General features: G+C 49.1%; 1 protein-coding gene across 1 annotated transcript; it reads right to left on the minus strand.

Annotated features, from left to right (window-relative positions):
* Positions 1-3,800: 3,800 nt before the first annotated feature.
* On the minus strand, positions 3,801-21,263 carry PCBD2 (pterin-4 alpha-carbinolamine dehydratase 2; the record flags this gene model as incomplete). The annotated part of the gene is made up of 5 exons (XM_079542587.1): positions 3,801-3,985; positions 4,837-4,937; positions 5,624-5,704; positions 19,590-19,721; positions 21,180-21,263. 4 exons carry the CDS (start codon positions 21,261-21,263, stop codon positions 4,842-4,844), a joined length of 393 nt encoding a protein of 130 aa, XP_079398713.1. The 3' UTR covers positions 3,801-3,985; positions 4,837-4,841.
* Between the last annotated feature and the right edge of the window lie 1,318 nt (positions 21,264-22,581).

The raw sequence follows: 22,581 nt of genomic DNA on the forward strand, positions 1-22,581 counted from the left end.
TTCATCCCCTCACTTTACCTTAGGACCCTGAAGATGCGGATCCTCTGGAGCGCATGGGTCACCTCCTGCAGGTTGCATATGCAGGGGTGGATATGCAGGCAGAAGGCAATAAGGAGGACGTCCAAGGTGCTATAACCACTCTTCCTGTAGCCCATGGGGTCCACATACAGTTTCATCAAGTGCTCAGTGGTAGAAGCAGAGAGGAAGAACGCATCTGCCAGCTGCAGAGAGGAGCTCCCGGTTTCACATTCGGCGTCACCAACAACCCGCTCTGCTCCCAGGGACCTCTTCAAACCCACCGAGCTCCCTTCTCAGCAGGGTCCTGGCCACATCCCTACGGATCCCCCTCAGCCCCTGCCCCAGGGACGTGCCCTGTGCTCCCACACCAGCAGCTGCTGGAGCTCTCAGAAACCTCCGCAGCTCATGACGGGGTTTCCTGACGTTAGCCAGGCCTGGCTCATATATTATGGGGATATATAATTAAGGCACAGAGGTTTGCATACAGTAGCTGGCTCGTGTGAGACAAGGAAATCAGGGTGTGCGACCAAGTGGGATTTTCAATGTGAAAACTAAGCATTAAAAGGGTGCTTAAAACTGACTGTGCCAAAGCCGCGAGGGGGGAAGGGCTGCCACAGGGAGGACTGAACAATTGCATTTCAAGAACAATCATTATCGAATTAGCGGAGAGGTTTGAAGCTTGCCCCTGAAATGCATTCCCTGGCGCAGTCCCATCACAGCAAGGCCCTGGGTTTCTACAAGCTTTGGATGTGGCACTGCTGGGTGGTCACTGGGACTGGTCCCAGCTGGTGGCACGTGACTGCTGCCATGGATTTGCCACTATCCTGAGGAGGAATGGGGCTGCATCTGTCCCCTCGAGGTGTGCCACTATGACTCAGCTGCAGCCGGTAGAAGCAGTCTGTCTCCACAGCCAGGAGGGTGGTGTTGGTGGAGATGATGGGCGACGTGAGCCTTCTGGACTTAGAGTTGTCCAGCAGTGTGTGCAGGGAGGCACAGAGCTTGGGATCCCTTCTGCCAGAAGGGAGAGGAGAGATGGAGGGGCAAAGCAGCAAGGAGAGCTGAGAACAAGGAGCACCAATGGGCCCAGCTGCCCCCAGAGCTGCGGGAAGGGCTGGGGTGCGTGGCCATCCATCTTGCCCATGGACGTGCTGGGTGGGTGCAACTGAATCCAGGTTGAAGACTTCTTTAGGAACTTGGCAAAAGGGAAATCCTGATCCAGGTCTTCCTCCAGCCAGGCTGGCCCAGGACCAGCAGCTCCCACAGAAACAACAGCTGGAGGAACAACCTGATCATCACACGCACACTAACTCAGCCTATAAGGAGCTTGCTCCATGTGTACCTGAGCTGGAAGATGTGAGTGTATCTTTCAGCTACACCACATAGAGAACAGGAGAATTTCATAAGAAGATTGGAGCTGAGTTGTCCTCCCTGGGAAAAGCCTGGGTGCTCCCTGCCACCCTGCGGCACAGCAAGTGCTGGGATCTGCTGATTGATGCCACCGCTTCGTGAGGTCAACCTCCAGCTGAGGAAACCCCACTGCTCCAGGATAAACAAAAACTCTGCGCTACAACAACAGACGCTGATGATTCTTAATTAATTGAGTTTGCATTGCTGAGCAGTTTAGGCAAACTATGCCTGTTTTGGCTTAAGATTTATGGAAATTATTGGCAAAACTGCTTTTAATGCAGCCCTGCAGTGGGGAACAGACCCCAGAGGCACCGACAGTCCTCCCACAGGCTCTGCCTCCGCTGGCCACTGGCGTATAAGTGCTTGTGCACTTCTCCTGTGCCACCACATCTGCCTGAGCCAAAAGCAGGGCTGATACCAGCTCAACAAGGAGCTCCATCACAGCACAGAGCTTCCCCTTGCACTGCTGCAGCGCCGTGTCCTGCATCCCAGCCTGGCTCTCGCAGAGCACCGCTGGCAGCCGCGTCTGGACTGCCTCCAAAGTCCGTTTGCAAGCGACTTGTCAGCTCCTGACCAAAGGATCCAACTCTGCAACAGATCCTCGGCACGAGCAGCGCTTACATAAACACAGCCTTTGATGTTAGTGGGAGAACTCGCATCCATGTTTGCTTTCTGCTTTTTTTTTTTTTTTCTTGGGGGAAAAGGGAAAGGGAATGAACAATTGCTAATTTATGTCAATTTGTCAGCATCGCTGTGCCTGCTAGCCTGGCCGCTCCGCGAGCGCTTCTTCCAGGACACACATATGTTTGGCTCATCCTGAGCTGCAGCTTTGCTTAAGCCACAAATATTTGTTGCTTGGCACAAACAGTTGTGAAAAACTGAACCTAGCTCACGCTGAGGATCTCATTAGCTTCAGTTAATTGGCAATTGGCTCATTAATCTGAGGCTGAAAAAGCCAGAGGATGCGCACATACCTACCAGCTCAGTGCTTTCAAAATTGACATTGTAGGCTCAGGGAGCTGAAAGGAGCAAGGAGGAAACCTCGTGCTGGGGTGAGAGGCCATCTCTGCTGCACTGGGTGTGCATCCTGCAGTTTGCTGGAGCTGGGCTCCCAGTCTGGGGAAAGGAAGGGATAACAAGCCGCTCCTGTTCCTGAGCAGTCCTTGGAGCTTTTGGGACCGGAGCAGCAAACCCCAGCTAGGAGAGCACTGCAGGCATCCCTTGTGCTCTGCTCTCCCAGCCCCGTGTGTTCGGTTTTTAATTTCCTGTGGCTGCAGATCAGTGTTGCAGGGGCTGCACTTCCCAGCGGCTGCGGGGTGGGTCGGTGAGGTGGCTCAGCTGAGATGCACACAAGTAGCTCTCAAGGAGAAGGCCATTTCATGATGGATTATCAAAATACTTCAAGCCACCATCAACTTTAAAGCAGAAAAAACCCAAACATTCCAGGGGAATATTCAACCTGGTGGCTTCTAGCCATGCTCTGAGCCTCACAGGAAGCAGAAAAATGCAATTAGTTTGCAAGAGCGGAGGATGTGGTGCTGCTGCCATCGAACCTGCCCAAAGAGGAACTGATCAGCAGGGAAAGTTGGGCAACTGCTGGAGCCCACCTGCTGCAAGGCAACAAAGCAGAGCAGCTCCTGAGATGCCATCATACCTGGAGAAGCCCCAACACTCACAGTCTGGCTACTTTTGTTCAGAGCAGAGCTAACTGATGCTCTTTGCAATGCAGCCTCAGGCTGTTTCCTGGCTGGGATCCCATATCTGTCATTAAATCCATGCTGTATAAATTAGCAATTACCCATGAAGTTCCAGCTTGGTCAGGGAGACCAAGGTGCCTTGATTGGTGCCCCAGCATCCTGCACTGACCACCTCCACACGGGTGGAGGAGAGCTGAGGGGATGCAGGAGAAGGGAACGGGGCTGGGTGGCTCCACCTGGCTCTCAGCATGGATTTAGGGAGCCACAGGATGGGGGTGAGAGATACTGCAGGGACGAGGAGCTCGCTCAGGGTTCCCCATGCGATTGAGCTGCAGTTCAGAAATGCCCCAGTAATTAACATCTGAACAAGCACTGACCTGGAGACCACACTGCTGTGAGCATTCCAAAACTGTGCTCCTCCTCTTGAGCTGGTTTTGCTTCTTCCCCAGGCTGGGAGCTGCGACGTACGGTGGCTGCACAGCTCTGTGCCCTGCAGACAGCGGCGCTCAGGGAGAAATCAGTTGGAGGGGATTTTTTCCTCCGAGTATGTAAATAAATATCAATACTCTAAACCAAAGACCACCCAGTGACTAAATATTATTTATCTTCAAACTAAACAGCTTTGTCACATATGTATAATAATAAAGAAACAAATTACAAAGGAGGAATTTGATTTTATTGGCTTGATGCGAAGCGTTGGCACTCTGTATCAATTTCTAACAGCAGAGTTTGCACCGTTCGCTGCAGATATCGTCCAAACATTGGGTGAGACTCGCTTCACTCCTCCACCAGGAACAGGAGACATCACAGCCCGACTTGAAGCCGTACCAGTGAAATCTACCACTTCAGTGGGGAAAGGCACTCTGTAGCAAAGAACATTGGAGCACGCTGCTTGAATCCGGGTCTGTTTTAGGTTTTAATATCAATATCCCAGTACAGTCAGCATCCGTAAAGCCCAACCTCTCACATCTTGCCTCCTGCCACCAATTAGCACATGACAGTGCACTTACTGAGCATTAACAAAAATACCATTCCTATTTTACCGACAGCAGTGTCTGCATGTCAGCTACTGGCATTTTGCATTCTGAATAGCTGAGAGACCACACACTCTGTGCACACACCCAGAATAGATCCTGGCAGCCACTGCCCCTCGATGTGTGTCTCAGTTCCCAGCCGTGCCCCCGGTGACCCCAGCCACGCTGCAGGCATTTCACAGGGGTCACTTTGCCAGTGCTGCACTCGAGGGGCTCGCAGGGCACACGGGGACTGGCAGCTACAAGGAGGGTGAGCATAGCTCTGGCCGAGCCCAGCTTAGCAAGAATCCTGCTAATGCTGCTTCCCTCACTGCCGGCACCCGGCCAGGCTCCCCCTCCCATCCTGCAGGTATGAGCAGAGCGAATGGCTCCGTCCTGCAGCGTGCTGGGTGCTGCCTGACCCTGCACTGCACCCAGATGTACTGCGTTTCATTAACACTGCCAGGAGCTGAGACCTGGTGCTATTTGCTGGAGCAGCACCGGGGATATGGAAGTCAGCACTGAAAAGGGTGAGCACGGGCATTGGGAGGGGTCTCTCAGATAAAAGCTGTAAAGGCAAACAAAGCTACGCCACTCTTTACAGAATACTTTGTCCTTTTGGCGGGGGGGGTGAAATCAGAGTTACAATGAATGAGGGACACCATTCAAAATACAAGACAGCACCTTAAAATGCCACATACCTGCACTATACGGAGGCAGCAGCCTTGTCAATGAACTGAGCCAGCTTCACGTCTCTCTTGGTCAGTCCACCACAGTCATGGGAAATGAGGGTGATCTGAACCTGCCAGGAAGGAGCAGCAAGGTGTTACAAGGATGGTGCCCCGTGGAGAAACCGTGTCTGCCCACCCACAGCTCCTCTGGGTGTATCTATGGGACAGCACAGATCTGCCAACACTGCAACACAGTGCAGTGAGAAGCGCCAGGAAAACAAAACGATGGGGGAGCAGCCGTTTCCCCCTCACACAGCACCTTTCTTCCAAGGGTTGCAGAGCACATTCTAACCTCCATGATCGCAAGATCAGCAGCAGCCAGGCAATGTTATAAACAAGTTTTATAAGCTGCTACGCTGAGACACAGGGGCCGAGGATGTGTCACAAATCCAATCCAAATTTAGGTTGCCAGGCTGCTATCCAGGCACCTGCACACTGCACAGACAGAAACGAGAGCTGGTGGGAGCTCAGAGGCTCCAGCACAGCCACTCACCCAGGCTGCCTACACAAGAGGTTAAAGGCTTCTGCTCTGCTCTCAGATCTCACAGTGCCAGCCCTGAGCCACAAACAGCCGGATGCCCGGTGCCAGCACCCTGCTACCAATCACAGTACCTCTTAAAATCCCACATCTCTAGAGAAAGACACATCATCTCCCCATTCCCTCCACTCCCCCACTGCATACAAACCACAGAAAGGACGCAGAAGATGGGGCAGTGCTTTGGTCTGTGTGTGTAATTCAGGCTGGTGGACACGCTACCTTGCTGTAGACGTTGAACCATTCTGGGTGGTGATTCATCTTCTCTGCCTGTAGAGCAACTCGTGTCATAAATCCAAATGCCTAGGGGAGAAAGAACAGAGAGGAATGCCTTCCTCCATCTGCCAGGACATAGATGGCAGATGTTCTGGCAGCTGATCTGCAACAAGATTCACTCTGAAATCTCAGAACCTGCTGGCGAAGTATTTTTGGTCCTTGAGCCACCAATGTGCTTCCTGACCTCACTGAAATCCTCCCCTTTGGGTCCTGGTGAATGACTGCTCAACATTAATTGCTCCATGATTCAAAGCTGTTGTCCAGGAGCAATGATTTTACCCTTGGCACCCAAAAATGGTTTTAAACTTCCATCCCAGCAGCCCTCACCCCTCACTACTCCTTTGCCAATGTGTCATTTTCCAGCTAGGGCCCATGCCACAATATTCCCATATTGGACAGACAGGACTTCCAGAAACACATCCTCTCACATAACTATTTTGCTATTTATTTTATTGGGGGGAGAAAGGAGGCAGGTGGCTTTGCCTCTCTGCTTTATGAGAAAATATTTTATTTTAAGTGAGTTAAAATGGGTTTCCCAACCCTCTGCCCTTATATTCTGCACAGCACTTTCCCCCAGGATGCAGGTTTTATCACAGGCTCAAGAAGAAAATAATAGCATGCCTTTGCCAAAATGCTTAAGAGCAAATCACTGCATTATAAAGAAAATGAGAACATCCATGTAAATCAAGAATGCAATTATGCAGCGGGGTCCAAAGGGCCTCAGTGCGTGTGCAGAACGCCTGCAAGTCAATGGGCTCTATTCAAGCTGCGCTCCATCCATCAGGGTTGGGACCTAAATTAACATGCAAAGCCAATGTAACATCCACATTATAGTCTGGTTCATATTAGAATGCAACAATCTCCACAAAGACCTATCTGATTTAGGTAAGTTTGTAGCGCTCATTTATGGAAGAGAATGTATATGGCCTGCATTCCACCGAGCGATGGCCGCTTCAAACAAACATGTGGTCAATGAATAACGTATAATGGCTGATAATAGTTTCAGTCTTTTTTCCTCTCACAAATTACAAAAACCTTTAAGGAAAAAAAAAAAAAATAGCATCGGTGCCTGGATGAAGTATGACTTTGTTAGTCGCTTTGCCAGCCCAATGAATGCAAACGTTATAATCAGAGAAAATCATTCCAATGAGGCTTGTCATTTGGAAATCACCAAACTGTCAGCAATTAAAAAGCTTTTTTCCTTGACCCAAGAGCATTCCAAAATTCGGGAAATCCAACTTCCCTTGAAGCTCTCGTTTGGTTTCATTTTCCTCGGAGTGAACAATTACTTTTAAAAGATGCCCCATGTTTCAGCAGCGCGCTTTGAAGCACAGAGCGGTACGATGTGCATCAGCAACAAAACATCTGCATTAATAGCTCTGAAACACTGCATTCCCTCGTTCTCAGACTGCCCAAGGAATCGCAGTAGGAATTGGATAAGACTCTATTAAGATTGAGATCTTGAGGAATCTATTGGCAACCTGCACATTTGCACAGCAGCCTATACAGAGAAAAATTAAGACAGCATCGCAACCGCCAACACTTGTACAACTTCTTTGTACAAAGAACAGCAGAAGGAAAGCCAGATAAAACCTTTGGAAAGCTCCACCAGGTCCACGTGTCCCCAGCCAGGGTCTGTGCGTCCACCCAGGCAGGTCATGCAGACACATGTGGGTTACTGGGACTGGGGTTTCCCAAACTCCACAAGGGATGCCCAAGTACCCACACTTGTGCCCATGCCCCACTGCTCTCCCTCACTGCAAAGCTGAAGCCCCTCACTTTTGTGTACCAGCTCATTTCAGTTATATACAAAATAGAAGCATCTCCCGCTAAGAAAATGAGCTACGGTTCTACTGAGCAATTTCACCAATGCAATCTCCATTACGGTCCTAAATACTTCCTCTGCTAATTAAATGAATTGGAATGCTATTGTTTGGGAATCGCCTCGGTATTTGTAGAGCCGTAACCTCTCTTTGAGAAAATACAATTGGTTCTGCAAGGAAAAGATATTTAGGCTTGATTAGATATGAAAACACTATTACATAAAATCAGTTCAGACATTTCTTCACGTCTTGAAACTTGATCGGTAATTTGGTCTAATTGGTGATCAAGGAAACTATCTTGTGATCAATTAAAGTAATTACCACATTCCGGCAACACAACCAACCTTAATTTGAGCAGGAGTCTGCACTTCTTCAACCTTAATTAAAAATAATGAAAATTATTAAGCAGTCTGCAGTGCAAGATCATTGTCAAGACTGCAGCAGTGGGCAGAATCCATCAGCCCAACACACACTGCTGGCTGAGCTGGGACAGGCACTCCACGCCGATCGCGACCTTCACTGCAGCAACAGCTCTGCAGCCCCTCTGATGTTAAGGGACACATTTTTCCATCTTTCCTTGAGAAACAAAGAGAGCAGTAAGAAAGGATGTCTGCGTTTTCTAGAAGCCACGAAGAAGTGTGAAAGGAGCCTTTGTTGTATTAACTATCATAAAGCATTCTATTTTTTCGGAATGAGAGGAAGATATTTTCAACATAGACCTTTCAGGACATTTTGTCTGGAGTAACAGCTGGACACACAGGTTAGTCTAAGTTTGATGCATCACTTGGGACCTGGAAGATCACAGAGACCTGCAGTGAGGCAGGAGCAGCACCAGGGAAGCGATGAGCGAAGCAACCCCGAGCAGACAGGGAGATCCTTGGGTGTGCCAGTATGTCTCTTTCCTTCATGTCTTTTAAGATCATGAAAGAACTAAAAACTAAGGGTGTTTCGCATGTAATATCACTTCTAAAATGGTTTTTAAGCCATGCCGTAGCATGCCTCCATGAGATAAAAATCAGAGCTACTCTCTGAAGAGCACATTAACCTAATAAAGTCGTAAAAGAAAAAAAAGCTTTGAGAAGTGACAAAACACGCTATCAGAAAACGAGACTTAATGTGACTTTTGTTGCCAGAGAATGGGAAAAGCAGGGCTGGGTGCTGCGCTCCCAGCAGTGGGAGGAAAGCTGAAATTCCATCCACCGCTCCGCACCGCGCTTAACAGCTTCGGGAGAATCGTGGGATCCCGGGGCTAATCTGCTATTATTCTTCCTTCCACACTTCTTAAGCAAGGAATCAATTCATCTTCACGCTTTTTAAACACTCTGCTTTTGCACGGCGCTTGCCAACATTATCTCGATGAGTTACACATCAAAGCGGCGCGGGTCGAGATGTCGCGCTCATACATCACCCAGCAGCGCGTCCCCGGTGATGGATCACCGCAGTGCATCTCCCGAGAGCAGCGGCTGACAGTGCTCCACTCCAAGATGGAGGTGCTCCAGAGAAACAGCCGCGAGGCCCAACAACGTGACCGTGCGACGGGCTTCAGTTATTTGTCTTAAAGTGCAAGAGTTACAAAGGGAGCACCGAAGCTTCCTAAATCCTTCAGATGCTCGGCCAAGGAAACCATACGCTAATCACGAGTACGCTGAGGGTTCTGCCTCCCATCTGTCATTATAATGCTGGAGGTAGCATTAACCTTGGCCCTCCGTAGTGTGAGGGCTACCTGTTTTCTCTTCCACACCCATCCAAGCTGCATCGGCGTCATTTATCAGGCTGCCCAGAGAGGTTGTGGATGCCCAAACCCTGGAGGCTTTCAAGGCCAGGTTGGATGGGGCCCTGGGCAGCCTGGTCTAGTATTAAACGGGGAGATTGGTGGCCCTGCCTGTGGCAGGAGGGTTAGAGATTCATGATCCTTGAGGTCCAACCTGGGCCATTCTGTGATTCTGTAAGAAAGCAGCAAACAAAACACATTATAGCAATGTTGTCAGACACAGCAAGAGATGACCACTCTCAGCACGCTTGCTTCCCATCCACCCAAGGAAGAGCCCTCCCTGTGCACAGACACAGCGTGTATTCTCCTTTGCAGTCTGACACTTCTAACAACAAACTCTAATCACTGCAGTCCATTTCCAAACTGGAGCAGCTTTCACACACCCAGCTCACATCAGCACCTTCCAGTGAGCAACGGGTCAGCAGAGTGAAGGAAAAGCTCTCTGATGTCGAGCTGTACGGAGTTACGTGTAGCCAGCCCTGAGGGTTTAACTCAATCTCATGACATCAAAAACCCACGGCTTGTTTCATTTTCATTCTCTTTGTTCCATTAGGAAATACTCCCATCGTATAATTATGCAAAAATCAGCTTACAACAAAGAATGCAACTGATGTTTAAGAAGGTGAAGGCAGCACATGAGGCCTGGCATCCATTCTGAAAGACACGTTTCCATGTTGGGCTCATTGGCACCACTGGGCTGCCAGAACCAACTCCAGGAAACCTGGGAAGCAGCGACTGTGCCACGGCCACATGTTCCATCCCTCCATCCTCCCTGGTAAAGGGGAGCGTGGCTGCGGAGCATAAAACAAAGCAAAACAACTGAAAAAACCTTCATTCAAAACTTCACTATCTACACTTTTCTGCATTTACAACCCCCATCCCAGTACTGAGCTGCACACATCCCTTCCGCAGACACGAAACGCCGCTCTGCTCTCTAAAAGAAGTCACCTATTGGCATGCACATGGTGGCTGCAAACACTGCCCTCCGAGTTCCACGCTGCCTATGTGAAAACCTTTACACTGTGCTCCACAAAGAACGCTGTTTCTGTCTCTCAACACTTGTTTACAATTATGTCGGTGAAGAAACCAGCTAGCCAGCTCTATATCAAACATTTCTGACAGCGAAAGCACAAACACTGATCTATTCTAAGTAGTTTGCCACTCTGTGTAATCTTGGAAAAGGCATTCCTGCCTTTGATTCTAAAAATGTTTATACTTCATACATTATGCAAATAGTTTTTATATATTAAGAAATAATGCAAGCAAAGCTCAAGTTAAATTAAATTCTTCAACAATAACCTTGCCAAAGCACTGATTTTCCTATAAAAAAATTATTCCAATTTGTTGATCTTACATTGGATGAAACATACTGTAACAATCTTCATAATTTATGTCCTGTTGGGACACTATGATTTAAAGTAACATAATACAGACCAGCATCACTGCTAATCTAAACCACCTGACCAGATAAACAACAGTTTCCCCTTCTCTCTTCATTGAGGGTATTTCTGTTTATTGTCATATGATTTACCAATTTGAAGAACATGAAGAATAAATGCAAGCAATCAGAGCTGGAGCTCTGAGGCATGGCCTTTATTCCAGGGGCGTTTGCTCATGCAGGTACCGCACAATGTCAAGCGCTGCAGGAGATGACAGACGGTGATTCCAGGAATTCTGTCCACAGGAATGCTGCTGGCTGCACGGGGAGCCTCATGTCCCCACGGTGTGACCCAGGTCAGGTGCTGCTCCAGTGGGACGTGATGCCGTGCCTTGCCACACTTTGCCATGCCGTATCACGCTTTGCCGTGCCACGTCTTGCCGTGCCGTGCCTTATCGCGCTTTGCTTTGCCATGCCTTGCTACGCCGTGCTCCAGCAGCCTTGCACCAGGGCTGCTTCCTCCATGCATGGCAGCAACGTCTGTGAGGACACCAAGCAGGAGCAGGCACAACCTGAGGCACAGCCTGCCCCGCCTGAGACACAACGGGCCTGAAAAACACCACTTTTCTGTGGAGAAAAGGGGCTGGCAGGAAGATGGAGCAGCACTGACTTGCTCCTCCTGCTCTGGATTGACTCTTGCATCACATCCACCACACGCACTTCTATAACTGCTGAACTTGTCTTTCTCATATTGGTGATAATATGACACACAGTGTTACATCTATTTCCCTCTTCCCCATCATGTTTTTCACTTTATCCAGCAGCAGCAAAGATCATTTTTCCTACTCTCATTTTTTATTACAGTAAGTGATTGCACCTGGGCTTCATGAACAGAAAGCAGATAATACACACAGTGATTCAGTGAACAGACTTCACACTCAAATTAATCACCTAATCCACCAAAAAGATTTATAAACTTGATGGAGTGCAAGCAAGGCATCTTAAAGCAGCATTCCAGCTTCCCCCCGAAGTTGCTCTTTCTTGAACAAAAGGTTCAAAGCTATTTAGACTCCCGGGACTCAATACAACTATATCACAAAGAACACTCATTTGCCTACAGGCACGTAAAATTAATTGTAGTTGTCCACAAAGTCTATTGCAAAACACACAGAAGCCCTAAATTTAAAACCCCAGACAAAGCTGTGACAAGATCCCATCTCCACCATGGTGTGGCTCTTCCCATTGCCTGGTCCCACAGCCCTGGGGACTCAGAGTCACCACAGCCAAGTGACAGGAGTGAACAAAAGCAAAGATTTAGTGGTGCTTTCTTAATTCATCAGTAAATTAATTCCACTGTGGCGGCGTCAGTGACAAACCCAAGTCAGCTACGATCAGACGCCACTGCGAGGGTTTTCCAACATGTATTTGTGACCTGTCACTTTCTACAGAAGCACTCCAAATAAATGCTTTTCTTTTTGTTTCTCCAGTTCCGGTTCTTTCAGCACGCTGGGCAAACACAGCCAGCACTTGCTCAGCAATGAGGAGCAGTCAGATTGCAGAGATCCCATGCAGCTCATCACTTGGCCTTTCCTTCATGCCACTCCTTCTTATTCAACATGGAAAAAGGATGGAAAGTAACCACAGGAATCCTCCAGCTCCAACAAGAAATGTAGAGGCTGCACTTAGGAGGTGGTTTGCACCAAATAAAAGGGCTATTTCACAAAACGTGGCTTTTTAAAATGAGCTTTTTGCACCCAAACTCAAATCATTAAACAGCACAACGAAGCCCCTGTTAACTGAGCACCTGCCAAAGCAATCAGTCACTTAAAATCATAACTCTCCTGGCAGCGCAACTGAGAGAATGAAGATAACAGAACTTGGTGAAAGAAATGGTTGGCCCAGCACGAGGATGGGAAGAGGCAGCAGAATGGCCACACAGTGCCCAGCCTCGGCACTCATCTCTGCAGAGCAAAGGGAAACTTGTCCATGCAACATCTCAACCTCACCAGTGTGCCCAGACCTTCTATGGAGCTCAGGCACTTCATCGCCTGGAAGGCTTGTCCAAATCAGTGCAGAAGAAGAGGGAAGTTTATCAACCCATTGCATCACACTTTGGACAGAACAGACCTTGGCCACAGCAGAACTGAAATCTCAATTTTCCCCCCCCAGTGCTTTTAACTTGCCTATGAAGGAATGATTTCACTCTGCAGACACGAAGCTCTCGTGCCATACATACAGCTGATAACATAAGGAGCGCTCAGGCAAAGTTTTCCTTTGTCTTTCAGCCAAGATTACACATATTACCAGTTCAATATACAAAATATTCTCTGCTGAATATCCAAGGGCAAGCACTCCCTGCCTCTGCTAATCCTCTACATCTCTGCCCTTTATGATCCTAAGAAGACATCAAAGAGTGATAAGAAAGGCACTGCTTTGTGATGGATTAAGAGAAGCATCAGTTGCTCTCGTGACTATGCCATCCTTCACCATTCTGTTACCTCTGCACTGTGTGCAGGCCTTCTTAAAGAAGAGGACAACAACTGACACACGCACCTTTTCAGGTAGGACAGAGATTTCAGGTGAGCACGCTGAGCACAGCATGAAGCTAAATGGGAGCACTGGCAGGCTTCTCGTGTATAAGGCACCATAACATTCAACCAGTATTTTGCAGACAGACATTTCAAGTCCAGAAATGACAAAAGGCTTTGGAAGAACAGTGGGAGCAGGCATCTTCCCACGTTTCTCTTCTGGGGAGCTCTCCCATCTTTTGAGAGGGGATGGTTTGAAGAGGGCCCGTGGGTTCTTGCTGCCTTGCTCCTACGTGGTCCTTTCCAACCTCAGCCATCCCATCATCCTGTAAGCGTTGCCCCAGGCAACCCACCACGTTTCCTGCTTTGCTGCATCAGGCAGACACGTGCACCACAGCCAGCAAACACCACTTCCTGGTCCTCCAGTGAACATCACATTTCTTTTAGAACTTCACAAGAGCACATTGTAGGGAAGCACACTGTACAGCTCCGTTTCCATATCAGAGCTTCTACTGGCTGCAGGCACGCACTGCACACCATGGAACAAAGTTTCTCCCACCTTGGGCATCCACAAACGTGCGTTGGAACGCCCACTGCTACTCTCATCCCAGCACATGGAAAATCACACCTGCAATGAACGAGGGCTCTGAACCTAGGAGCAAATCCCACTTTCCTACAGAGTGATGAATAAGCAATAGCGGGCGGTGCTGCACCAAGCCCCTCCGGTCCGTGGTCTTGAACACTTCAGCCCAACAAAATTAAAGGAAGAAAACAGAGAGAGAAGCAGAGAGAGGGGAGGAGGAGGATGGGAAGCTCTTCCCCAACCCCGTCTGAAGCTGGTCCACAGCTATACTCGCGTCACACTGATAAACCGCGGGTCTGCCAGTGGCTTTTCGGAGCAGATGTAACATTTTAGCCAACGTGATTGTTTGTGGAAGAAATAATTCTGATCAAAAAACGAAATGGCAGCCAGCGCGAGCGCTGGGCTTCATCACTCTAATCCACCCTGACAGGAAGCAGCGAGTGGAGATTCCTACTGTGAGAGCTGCAGATGTGAAAGGTCAGCACCGGCCCGCGACTTCCAACCCGTTAACGTGTAAAGCAGGGTGAATGAAAGGACCCGGCCCGCCGCCGGGGAGCGGATGTCCGCTAAGTGGGGCTGATGGGCTTTTGGCAAGCAATGGCTAATTTTTAAATAGGCACTGCGCTGCGGTTTGCTTTCAGTTGATTCTGCCAGCCAGAGTCCATTTTTAATTGCAATTGCAGAGGGTTATATCCCAAAGCCTGGCTTTCCTTCGTGCTCCTTTTTGGAGAAAGTGAGAAAACTGCAAAAGGCGATTTGCAGCTTGGAAACGTAGCCAGGCATTATCCCAAAAGCAAAGGGATGCGAAAGGTTAAACAAGCAACGCGGAGAGATGTGCTTTTTGCACTCAATCAGCATCTTTCCAGCACCCCCATAAAAATAAATCCTAATGCATGAGGAATTACAAGACACGAGGATTCGTTCACTGAAAGTAACCCAATATTCTGGCTGACATCTTTGGAAGAGGCAGCACCAGCCCGCTTTGCTTCCCCTCACAGAGGCGCGCAGTCGGACCCAGGGAAGGCTGCAGGGAACAAACACAACCTGCTCACATTTGCTGCCTTTGGGTGCAGCTGCGGTTGGTGCAACGTTTGTGCCATTAATCCACGCAGAGTGAGCAATCGTGGCACACACCACAACTGCTGAAAGAAAGGGAGAAGCATTTCTTCTGTTCCCAAGGCGCAGGACGGCTTGGAAAACCCAAACGGTGTTTTGACAAATTATTTCTTTTTGCGCTTTCAGCTTAATGCCTGAAACAATGGTGTAATGAGTCCTTTCAAAGCGGTAATGAATCCATCTTTTCAAAGGAAGTGCTTGTACTGGAGGCAGCTGGAGAGCAGCCTGAAGGTCGGCTGGGCAGATGTCAGCATTGAGACACAACAGGTCTGCTCAGCACGGCACGTGCAGTGATGGGAAACGCAACAATTCCAGACAGCAAACCAAGGGTTCGTGTTCTGGAGCCACAACTTAGCTCATCCAGAACAGGAGCATCCCTAACTGCAGTTTGCTCCTATGGGCAGCGGACGGCATCAGGTAGCAACGCACAGCTGCCAGCAGGGCTAACATGCAGGAGGTTCTACAGCAACACAGGTTACCCAGGCGTGGAGAGAAAGGCTGAACTGGGGACTTTCAAAGACATAAGGGGCGGGTGATGCACTAAGGCAACTCCATTCAACACAGAAAAAATGTCTCCAAGTGCAAAACATGAGTCTGAAAACATCCCAGAGCACCGACTGACAGCACATATGTTTTTGTACCCTGCTAGCCATATGAAAAGAAACGCAGTACTTCCCAGCTTCCAGCACTGAGGATTTCATTTCTGCCTAGATGCAGCCCAGTGGCATATTTCCACCTGCTCTGCAGTATTGCTCATCAGGAGAAAAAAATACTCACTGCGGGGTAGGTGGAAAGGTTACTGGAAGCAGGATGTGCTGAGCAGAGCATCATCACCTCTAATGCCAGGGATGGAGGATGTTAAGGTTGCAAACGATCCAACTGCCAAGTGAGCTGTTAAAGGAGTGGATGGATGGAGAAATGGAGGAGTGGATGGACAGATGGGGTCCCAAACCCCCAGCTGGACCCTGACCCACCACCCCAAGGCACAGGTGCTATCCACCAAGTCAGTGAGGAGCACAAAGCCCAGGAAGCTGCTTTATTGCAATAACACATTCTTCACCCTGTTCAGACACTCACACCACCTCACTCACACAGTTTTAGCCCAAAGTTAACCTCTGCCAGTCCCAAGAATGTCACTATCAGTTTCTAATAAAGGAAAACGTCAGCAGGCAGATATGCCAGAAATTCATTATTTTCAGATACAAAGATTTTCTCAACTCCGTAAAGTCCCTTGTAAATAATCCTGATTTATTGCAAAACAGTTATTGTATTCATAAACGTAAGGAAGTTAGTGAACAACATAACTACCAAAAGAAATACTTTCATAACTCTGCAGGTGCACAAATCATGGCATATGGGACAGGACTCAAAGGATAATGGAAAATGAAGCGGTTTAGGAAAGAGTATATGAAAAACAGCACCTACCGAGATGGATAAAAAAACCCATCAAGTCTTTTCATTCAACAGGCAGCCTAGCTCAAAGCCCTGGCAGAGGGGGCGAGCGGACAAATGCGACACTAAAAGCAGCAAATTCCACCCAAACAAATGAAAAGGGGCTCGTCTTTTGATTCCCAGAGCTGCCAAGGAGGGGCTGGGGCTGCTCCATCCTCCAGGCTAAGCACCTGAAACCAATCAGTGCCCGGGCTGAGGGAAGATTCACACGCAAGGGCTGAATTTGTGGCAAATGGGTTGGTTTCCGATCCTAATGCAGCCAACTTGCTTTATTCTGACCTCCATTTAACAAATCAACTTAATGGGCACTGGGAGTGCTATAAAACTTAACAATGGAGTGATTTTAACTTTTAAAATACAGTTATGAAGCAAAATGTCGGAGAGCTCCTTCAATACTGGAAATCAAATTAAATCTAGACGTTTTTTAACAGTCTTGACAGATATAATCCTAGTTACCATGTAAATTTATGGTAAGCTGCTGTGATATTAGCCACAGGTGCTACTTTTAATATATGGCCCGCATCTGGCTGGGAATAACATTTCTCAGAGGACTGAAAATGACCTCACTATCAGACAATGGAGAAGGAGAAAAAAAAAGCCCCAAAAAACAAGACCACTGTGGCACATAAAAAGCTGGAGATGTGGCCCACAACCGAATACTTTACATAAAACTCATTTTAGCTCTGCAGATTGTAGGTTAAAGGCTATTATGCTTTCAATACGCAGAAGGCGTGGACGTATTTCAGACAAACAGCCAAAAGATTATGTCCATAAAGAGGCAATGAAACCCACTGCCTAAAAGCAAACGTTCCGATCTTTGATCTGCACGGAGGACAGAGCAATGTGCTGGGAGCAGCAGCAACTCTGCGGCGCAGGTAGCAGCAGGCATGCAAAACGAGGAGGTGCACTTACAGAGCAGCTCTAGATTTTCTGCAAGTTCTTATACAAGAAGCCTCCCCCAGTGCAGTCAAACACACGTGCTTCCATTCCCCCCACGCATCGTCCTCCATGCTGTCACCCCCGCTCGGGCTCATCCCTCACCTGTGTCCTGTATCCCCAAAACAGAAAACGCATTGAGAAGTCACAGAGCGTTTGATTTCCTGTCATTTTACAAAATGACATTGGAGGCCTTATGGAGACTTCCTATGTGAGATCTGAAAAGCGAACAAACAACCCAACACAACCAAAAGCTTACCCTGTAAAAGAGGACAGCTGTAAATACTGAACCCGGCCATCACCAAGCATGCCCACCCCTGCCATCTCCCAGTGGCATTTTCTGCCTTGACCAAAGGAAGGCCGCCATGCTGCACACTGCCTCCCCAGCCCCGAGGCCAAACCCAGTGCTGCCACATCGCTGTGGGTCTGGGGAAGGGACATGGAACCAAGGAGCAGCAGAGAGGTTGCTGGGGGAAGTCATGGGAGACAGGAGCACAGGGCTGAAGGACCAAACCCAGCCCTCAGCCCGGCCTCCCTGGATGCACCACGGCAGCAGAACCAGGTGCACCCAGCAGGACTCAGCAGTGTGCAGTGGGTGCCCACAGCACTGAGCAATCGCAGAGCTCCCAGCCGCAGCTTCAGGCTGCTTTCCAGCTCCTTTCCCAGAGCTGCATCTCCAAAGCCTATTTCCATGAAAATGTATCTTCAGACTAACAAACAGCATCAGCAGTTTCAAGTTCCATGTCACAGAGTAATTCCCTAAGCCAGAAGTGTCATTAGCTTGTCAGCTGTTAAATAGGCAGCTTGGCTCTGATGGCTTTTAACCAAGCTAATCTCAGCCTGAAAGCTTCAGGAATCCAAATAACTCTCATTTCACAGAAGTTTCATTTCATCCTCATGCTGAAAATAATATACATAAACCAAGTTCATGTCTACACATTTGCACGACTTTATAATAAAAGTTGTGTTTATATTCTTAACATCTGTTGACATATACAGACTTTGTAAACCTGGCATCCATTTTAAAGCCACAGAACTTTCCATGCATCACGAACATTATCTGTGAGAGGCAGTAAAAGAGGCAACGAATCCATTAATCATACCAATATCATCTGCAAAACGTAAATCTGGAGTACCGTTCATGTCAGCCCCGCTGCCTGCAAACACACCTGACTCTGTGCCATCTGCAGAAGAGCAAAGGTGAGTTTGCTGTGGAAATGGCACTTCTCAGTGCCCTGACTTCTACACTGTCAGTACTGCAAACAGTGTTAACTGAAATAGAAGATTTTGTATCTAAAAGTTCTTTGTTTTCACTGCTGGATGACTCTCCCAAGCGCAAGGCGGGTCCATAGCTTCAGTTCTGTCCTTTGTTCCCTAAATCATAACTAACACAGCATTTATGTGTAGCTATCAGAAATATAAGTGCCAAGAAGCAGAGGTGCACCAGGTTGTTTTGTTGCATTACAGCAAATGCTTCCCCTGCAACAGCAGGGCACACCGTGCCTCGCCGGTAACACGGACATCCTCTGCACTCACGTGGGATATTTCACCCACCTTGCAGGACCTGCAGGGGACCTCGTGGCCCCAGACGTTCATGTCAGCCCTCTCCCATGGACCCTCCCTGTGCTGCCTGCCACAGCTCTGCCTGTCCCACGTTAATTCTCAGGACGGAAGAGCAGCCAAGCAGAGCAGCAGCCAGGGCTTGGCATCCTCCATCCCCTCCACATGCTTTGCTGTTTTCTGGAAGGAAACCATCTCATCCCTACAAATTAAACATTAACACACTGTAACTCTCTGACTTTGCCCAGAAGAAAAAGCGGCTGGGATCTGCAAGGGCAGCGATGAGGATTCACTGAATCGGCAATCGGCCGCCGGCTTCCAGCTGGGAAGGTGAAACACGGCCTGCTCTCCCCACATTTACCCATTTCTTTCCTTTCCCCTCCCTCAGTTGAACCCCACTCTCCAACAGTTACATTTTTCTAGCACCAATTTATGAGCATTAGTAACAAAGGAAAAAAAAAACAAATCAGGATCCAGTATTATTTGTCTAATCCCATAATACCGACACTGATCTTGGCCCCATTATTATCATCAAGAAATTATAATATTAGAATAAATCTACTTAACAACTACAAAACGGATTTAATTTACCCCACCTAATGAGACTGGAGTCAGAGAACAATTCACTGAGGCAAATCTGACAGGGTTTGGCCCTACAAAGGTATTCCCAAAGTTCCACCTACAAATGTTTTCCCATCAGGACTGCATGGCAATGAAAGCAATTACATTTCCTCTACATTAAAAACGGGATATAGCAATAATTACCTGATTGAAATTTTTGAAGTTGAACTCTTTGTAGATGGCATCTCTTTCGCCTGACTCAGACCAGCCTGACGCTTTGAGATCCAGCAGAACTTGGTTCCTCTCCTCTGCTGTCAGCCAGTGGGACTGGGAAGACTGCTGAGGCAAAAGCAGAGCATGTCAACCCCAGCAAGGCCCAGCTGCTTGTGCACAACAAGAGAACCACGCCATGAAACCATGGGTACATATTCACAGAACCACAGAATGGTCTGGGTTGGATGGAACCTCAAGGATCACAAATCTCCAACCCCCTGCTACACGCAGGGCCACCAACCTCCACATTTCATAGCAGCCCAGGCTGCCCAGGGCCCCATCCAACCTGGCCTTGAACACCTCCAGGGATGGACGGGGCATCACAGCCTCTCTGGGCAGCTGTTCCAGCACCTCACCACTCTCTCTGTAAAGTACATATTGCAGAGAGGAAAATGCTTCAGACACAAGAGGTGGAAAATTCACTGTACGGTGCATTCCTTTTTACAATTCCTATAACCAGCTTGACTCCTGTCAAGGAGTGCTGCTTCTGTCGGGGCAGCTAAGCTGGGACAGATGCCTCTGTGCAGCGATGGGCTGGTCCATGGGATGGGCACAGACAGAAGCACACCTGCACCCACACCTCCACCTGAGCTATCCAGATCTGTAACGCTTGAATGAATTTCCAGCTATTCTGCTCTGCTGTGTAGGTAACAGATTATTCACAGAACACTCAAAGTCCAATTACAGGCTGAAGGGCAGAGGGGGAGAATAGCTGCATTGTGAAAGGCATACACAAGGGAAGCAAATAGCATTGTACACAGCGTGCATCCTGTTACTCCTAGGAAAGATCCAGGAGAGACAAAATCACCTACGGGTTGCTTGGGAAAGACATAACCAAGCAGGTGATGAATTTGACCCTGCATCTGAACAGACCGATCTGAAACTCACATTATGAACTCAATGCTTAGATGGAAAGCTCTGTTCCTTTCAGGCTGCTTCAGTCCTTACAGACTCGTCCAACTTGCTGAGAAGCGCGGGGCAGCACGGCAGCACGGCAGCCCCCGTCCGTCCGCCCGCCCGCAGCCCCCGTCCGCCCCACCGCTGCCGCCAGGTGGCGCTGTCCGCCCGAGCAGCGCAGAGCGGAGCGCGCTCCCCCCCCCCCTTCCTTCCTTCCTTCTCTCCCCCCGGAGCGAACGATGCGACTTCCGCAGCGCTGCGGGAGCGGCGATGGAGGCGCCCATTTCTCTCCAGAAACATGCAGATATCGCCACTGTTAAAAGCAATTGCCAGAGAGCTGTTATAGAAGCACGGAACCCATCGGGCTGCACGGCTGACGCCGCACAACAACGCGGGTCAATCAACAGCAGGCAGAAGAGCTAAACGCGAGGAGCAGCAGAACAAACCAGCGCGCCGCAGCTAACGTTTATGGGGCGGGGGCGTCAACATCACGCAACGCGATTCCTCCGTTACCAATGAGATCCCGCACACGCGAGGCGGCCGCGCCCCCCGCCCCATCCCCAGCCCCATCCCCCGCCTCCTGTCCCGCAGTGCAGCGCAGCCCCCGCTCCCTTCCCGGCTCACCATGGCAGCCCGGCTCCCGCCGCCCGCTCCGCGCCGCCCCGCTCCCAGCAGCGCCCGGCGCAGCGCGGCCCCGCCGCCCGGCATGGCCCCGATCCGGCCCCGCCTCGGGAGGAGAGGGGGAGGGACCGGGGGCGGCCGTGCGGGCACAGAAGGAGCCCTGGGGGGGAGGAGGTTGCGGGTCAGGCTTTCGGTTTGGGTAGGACCGGGTGAGAGCACGCCGTCTGGGTGCCCAGCTCGGCAATCCTCACCATAAACGAATTATTTCTGTTCCTACAGAACGCTCTGTGCTCCACTCGGTGCGCTGTGCCTGGCCGTGTCGCCGGGCCCGGCTCCCTCCTCCTGACCCCAGCCCCCAGATAGATGGGCAGCCATCAGATAAAGACGTCTCTGTTGATAGGCAAGGAGGTGATGAGCAGGGAGAGCGCAGCCGTCTGCCTCTCTTAACGACGAGAAGAGCTCTCCACCTTGCTGCTCCAGACCTTATTAACTACGTACTTCCTCCCTCGACCTTCAGTAGCAGCAGTTTCATCCTTGCAGCCTTAACACAGGAACACAGGACCTGCCCTTCCCCAACAGGAGAGGTATGAGCACCAAAAGGTACCCCGGAGATCACCTCTCAGGGATATGTGCTCCTTGCAAAGCACTCTGAACTGATCTGTGCTGCATCTCCAGCAAGCCAAGGCTCATAGAACATGGAGCAAGACAACCCGCACCTACCCTCAGCAGCAAAGGTGGAAAACAGTCACCATGTAGAGAGCTGCACAACAAATACCTGCATTTTTATAATTGCTGGCATGACTCTCCCCTGAAGTATAAACCAACACAGGCAGTTAATGGGAAAAACTTTTCAGATATTAGGATAACTCAAATGAAGTGAACTGGATTTTAAAACGTATCTCTCTTCTTCATAGTTCATTTCACTGACAATCTGGTTTAGTGACACCACCATTCACCTGCACATCCCTGGAAGACTTCTTCATTTCCGGAATCCACGAACCAAAACCACATTCTAATTCCAATGTATTGACCACAATCTGTGCAGAAGCACCACCTCATACATTTCTAGGTTTGTAAAAGAAGATTCCCAGATTTCAGCTGTACAGAAGCAACCCTGCACTCCAGCCAAGCGCTGCCACATATGCAGGCCAATGTGCTGCAGCAGATCTACAGAGCTCAGAGATCTCTTCATAAAAGTGAAGCAGAATGGTATCACGCATTTACATTAAGGTCCACGAAAAGCAAACAGGTCAGAGCACTTTAATAAATACTTATTTAGTTCGTGTTTCTCCACAGTAGTTTACTCACCACTTTTTTTTTGGCCTCAGTTCGCTTTATAAAAACTCAGTAGTTAGTAAACAAAGCTGGTTTTCCATCAACACTATAAATGACAACCAACAAATTC

This window comes from Tetrao urogallus (assembly GCF_951394365.1).
Source record: "Tetrao urogallus genome assembly, chromosome: 14".
Taxonomy (NCBI): Eukaryota; Metazoa; Chordata; class Aves; order Galliformes; family Phasianidae; genus Tetrao; species Tetrao urogallus.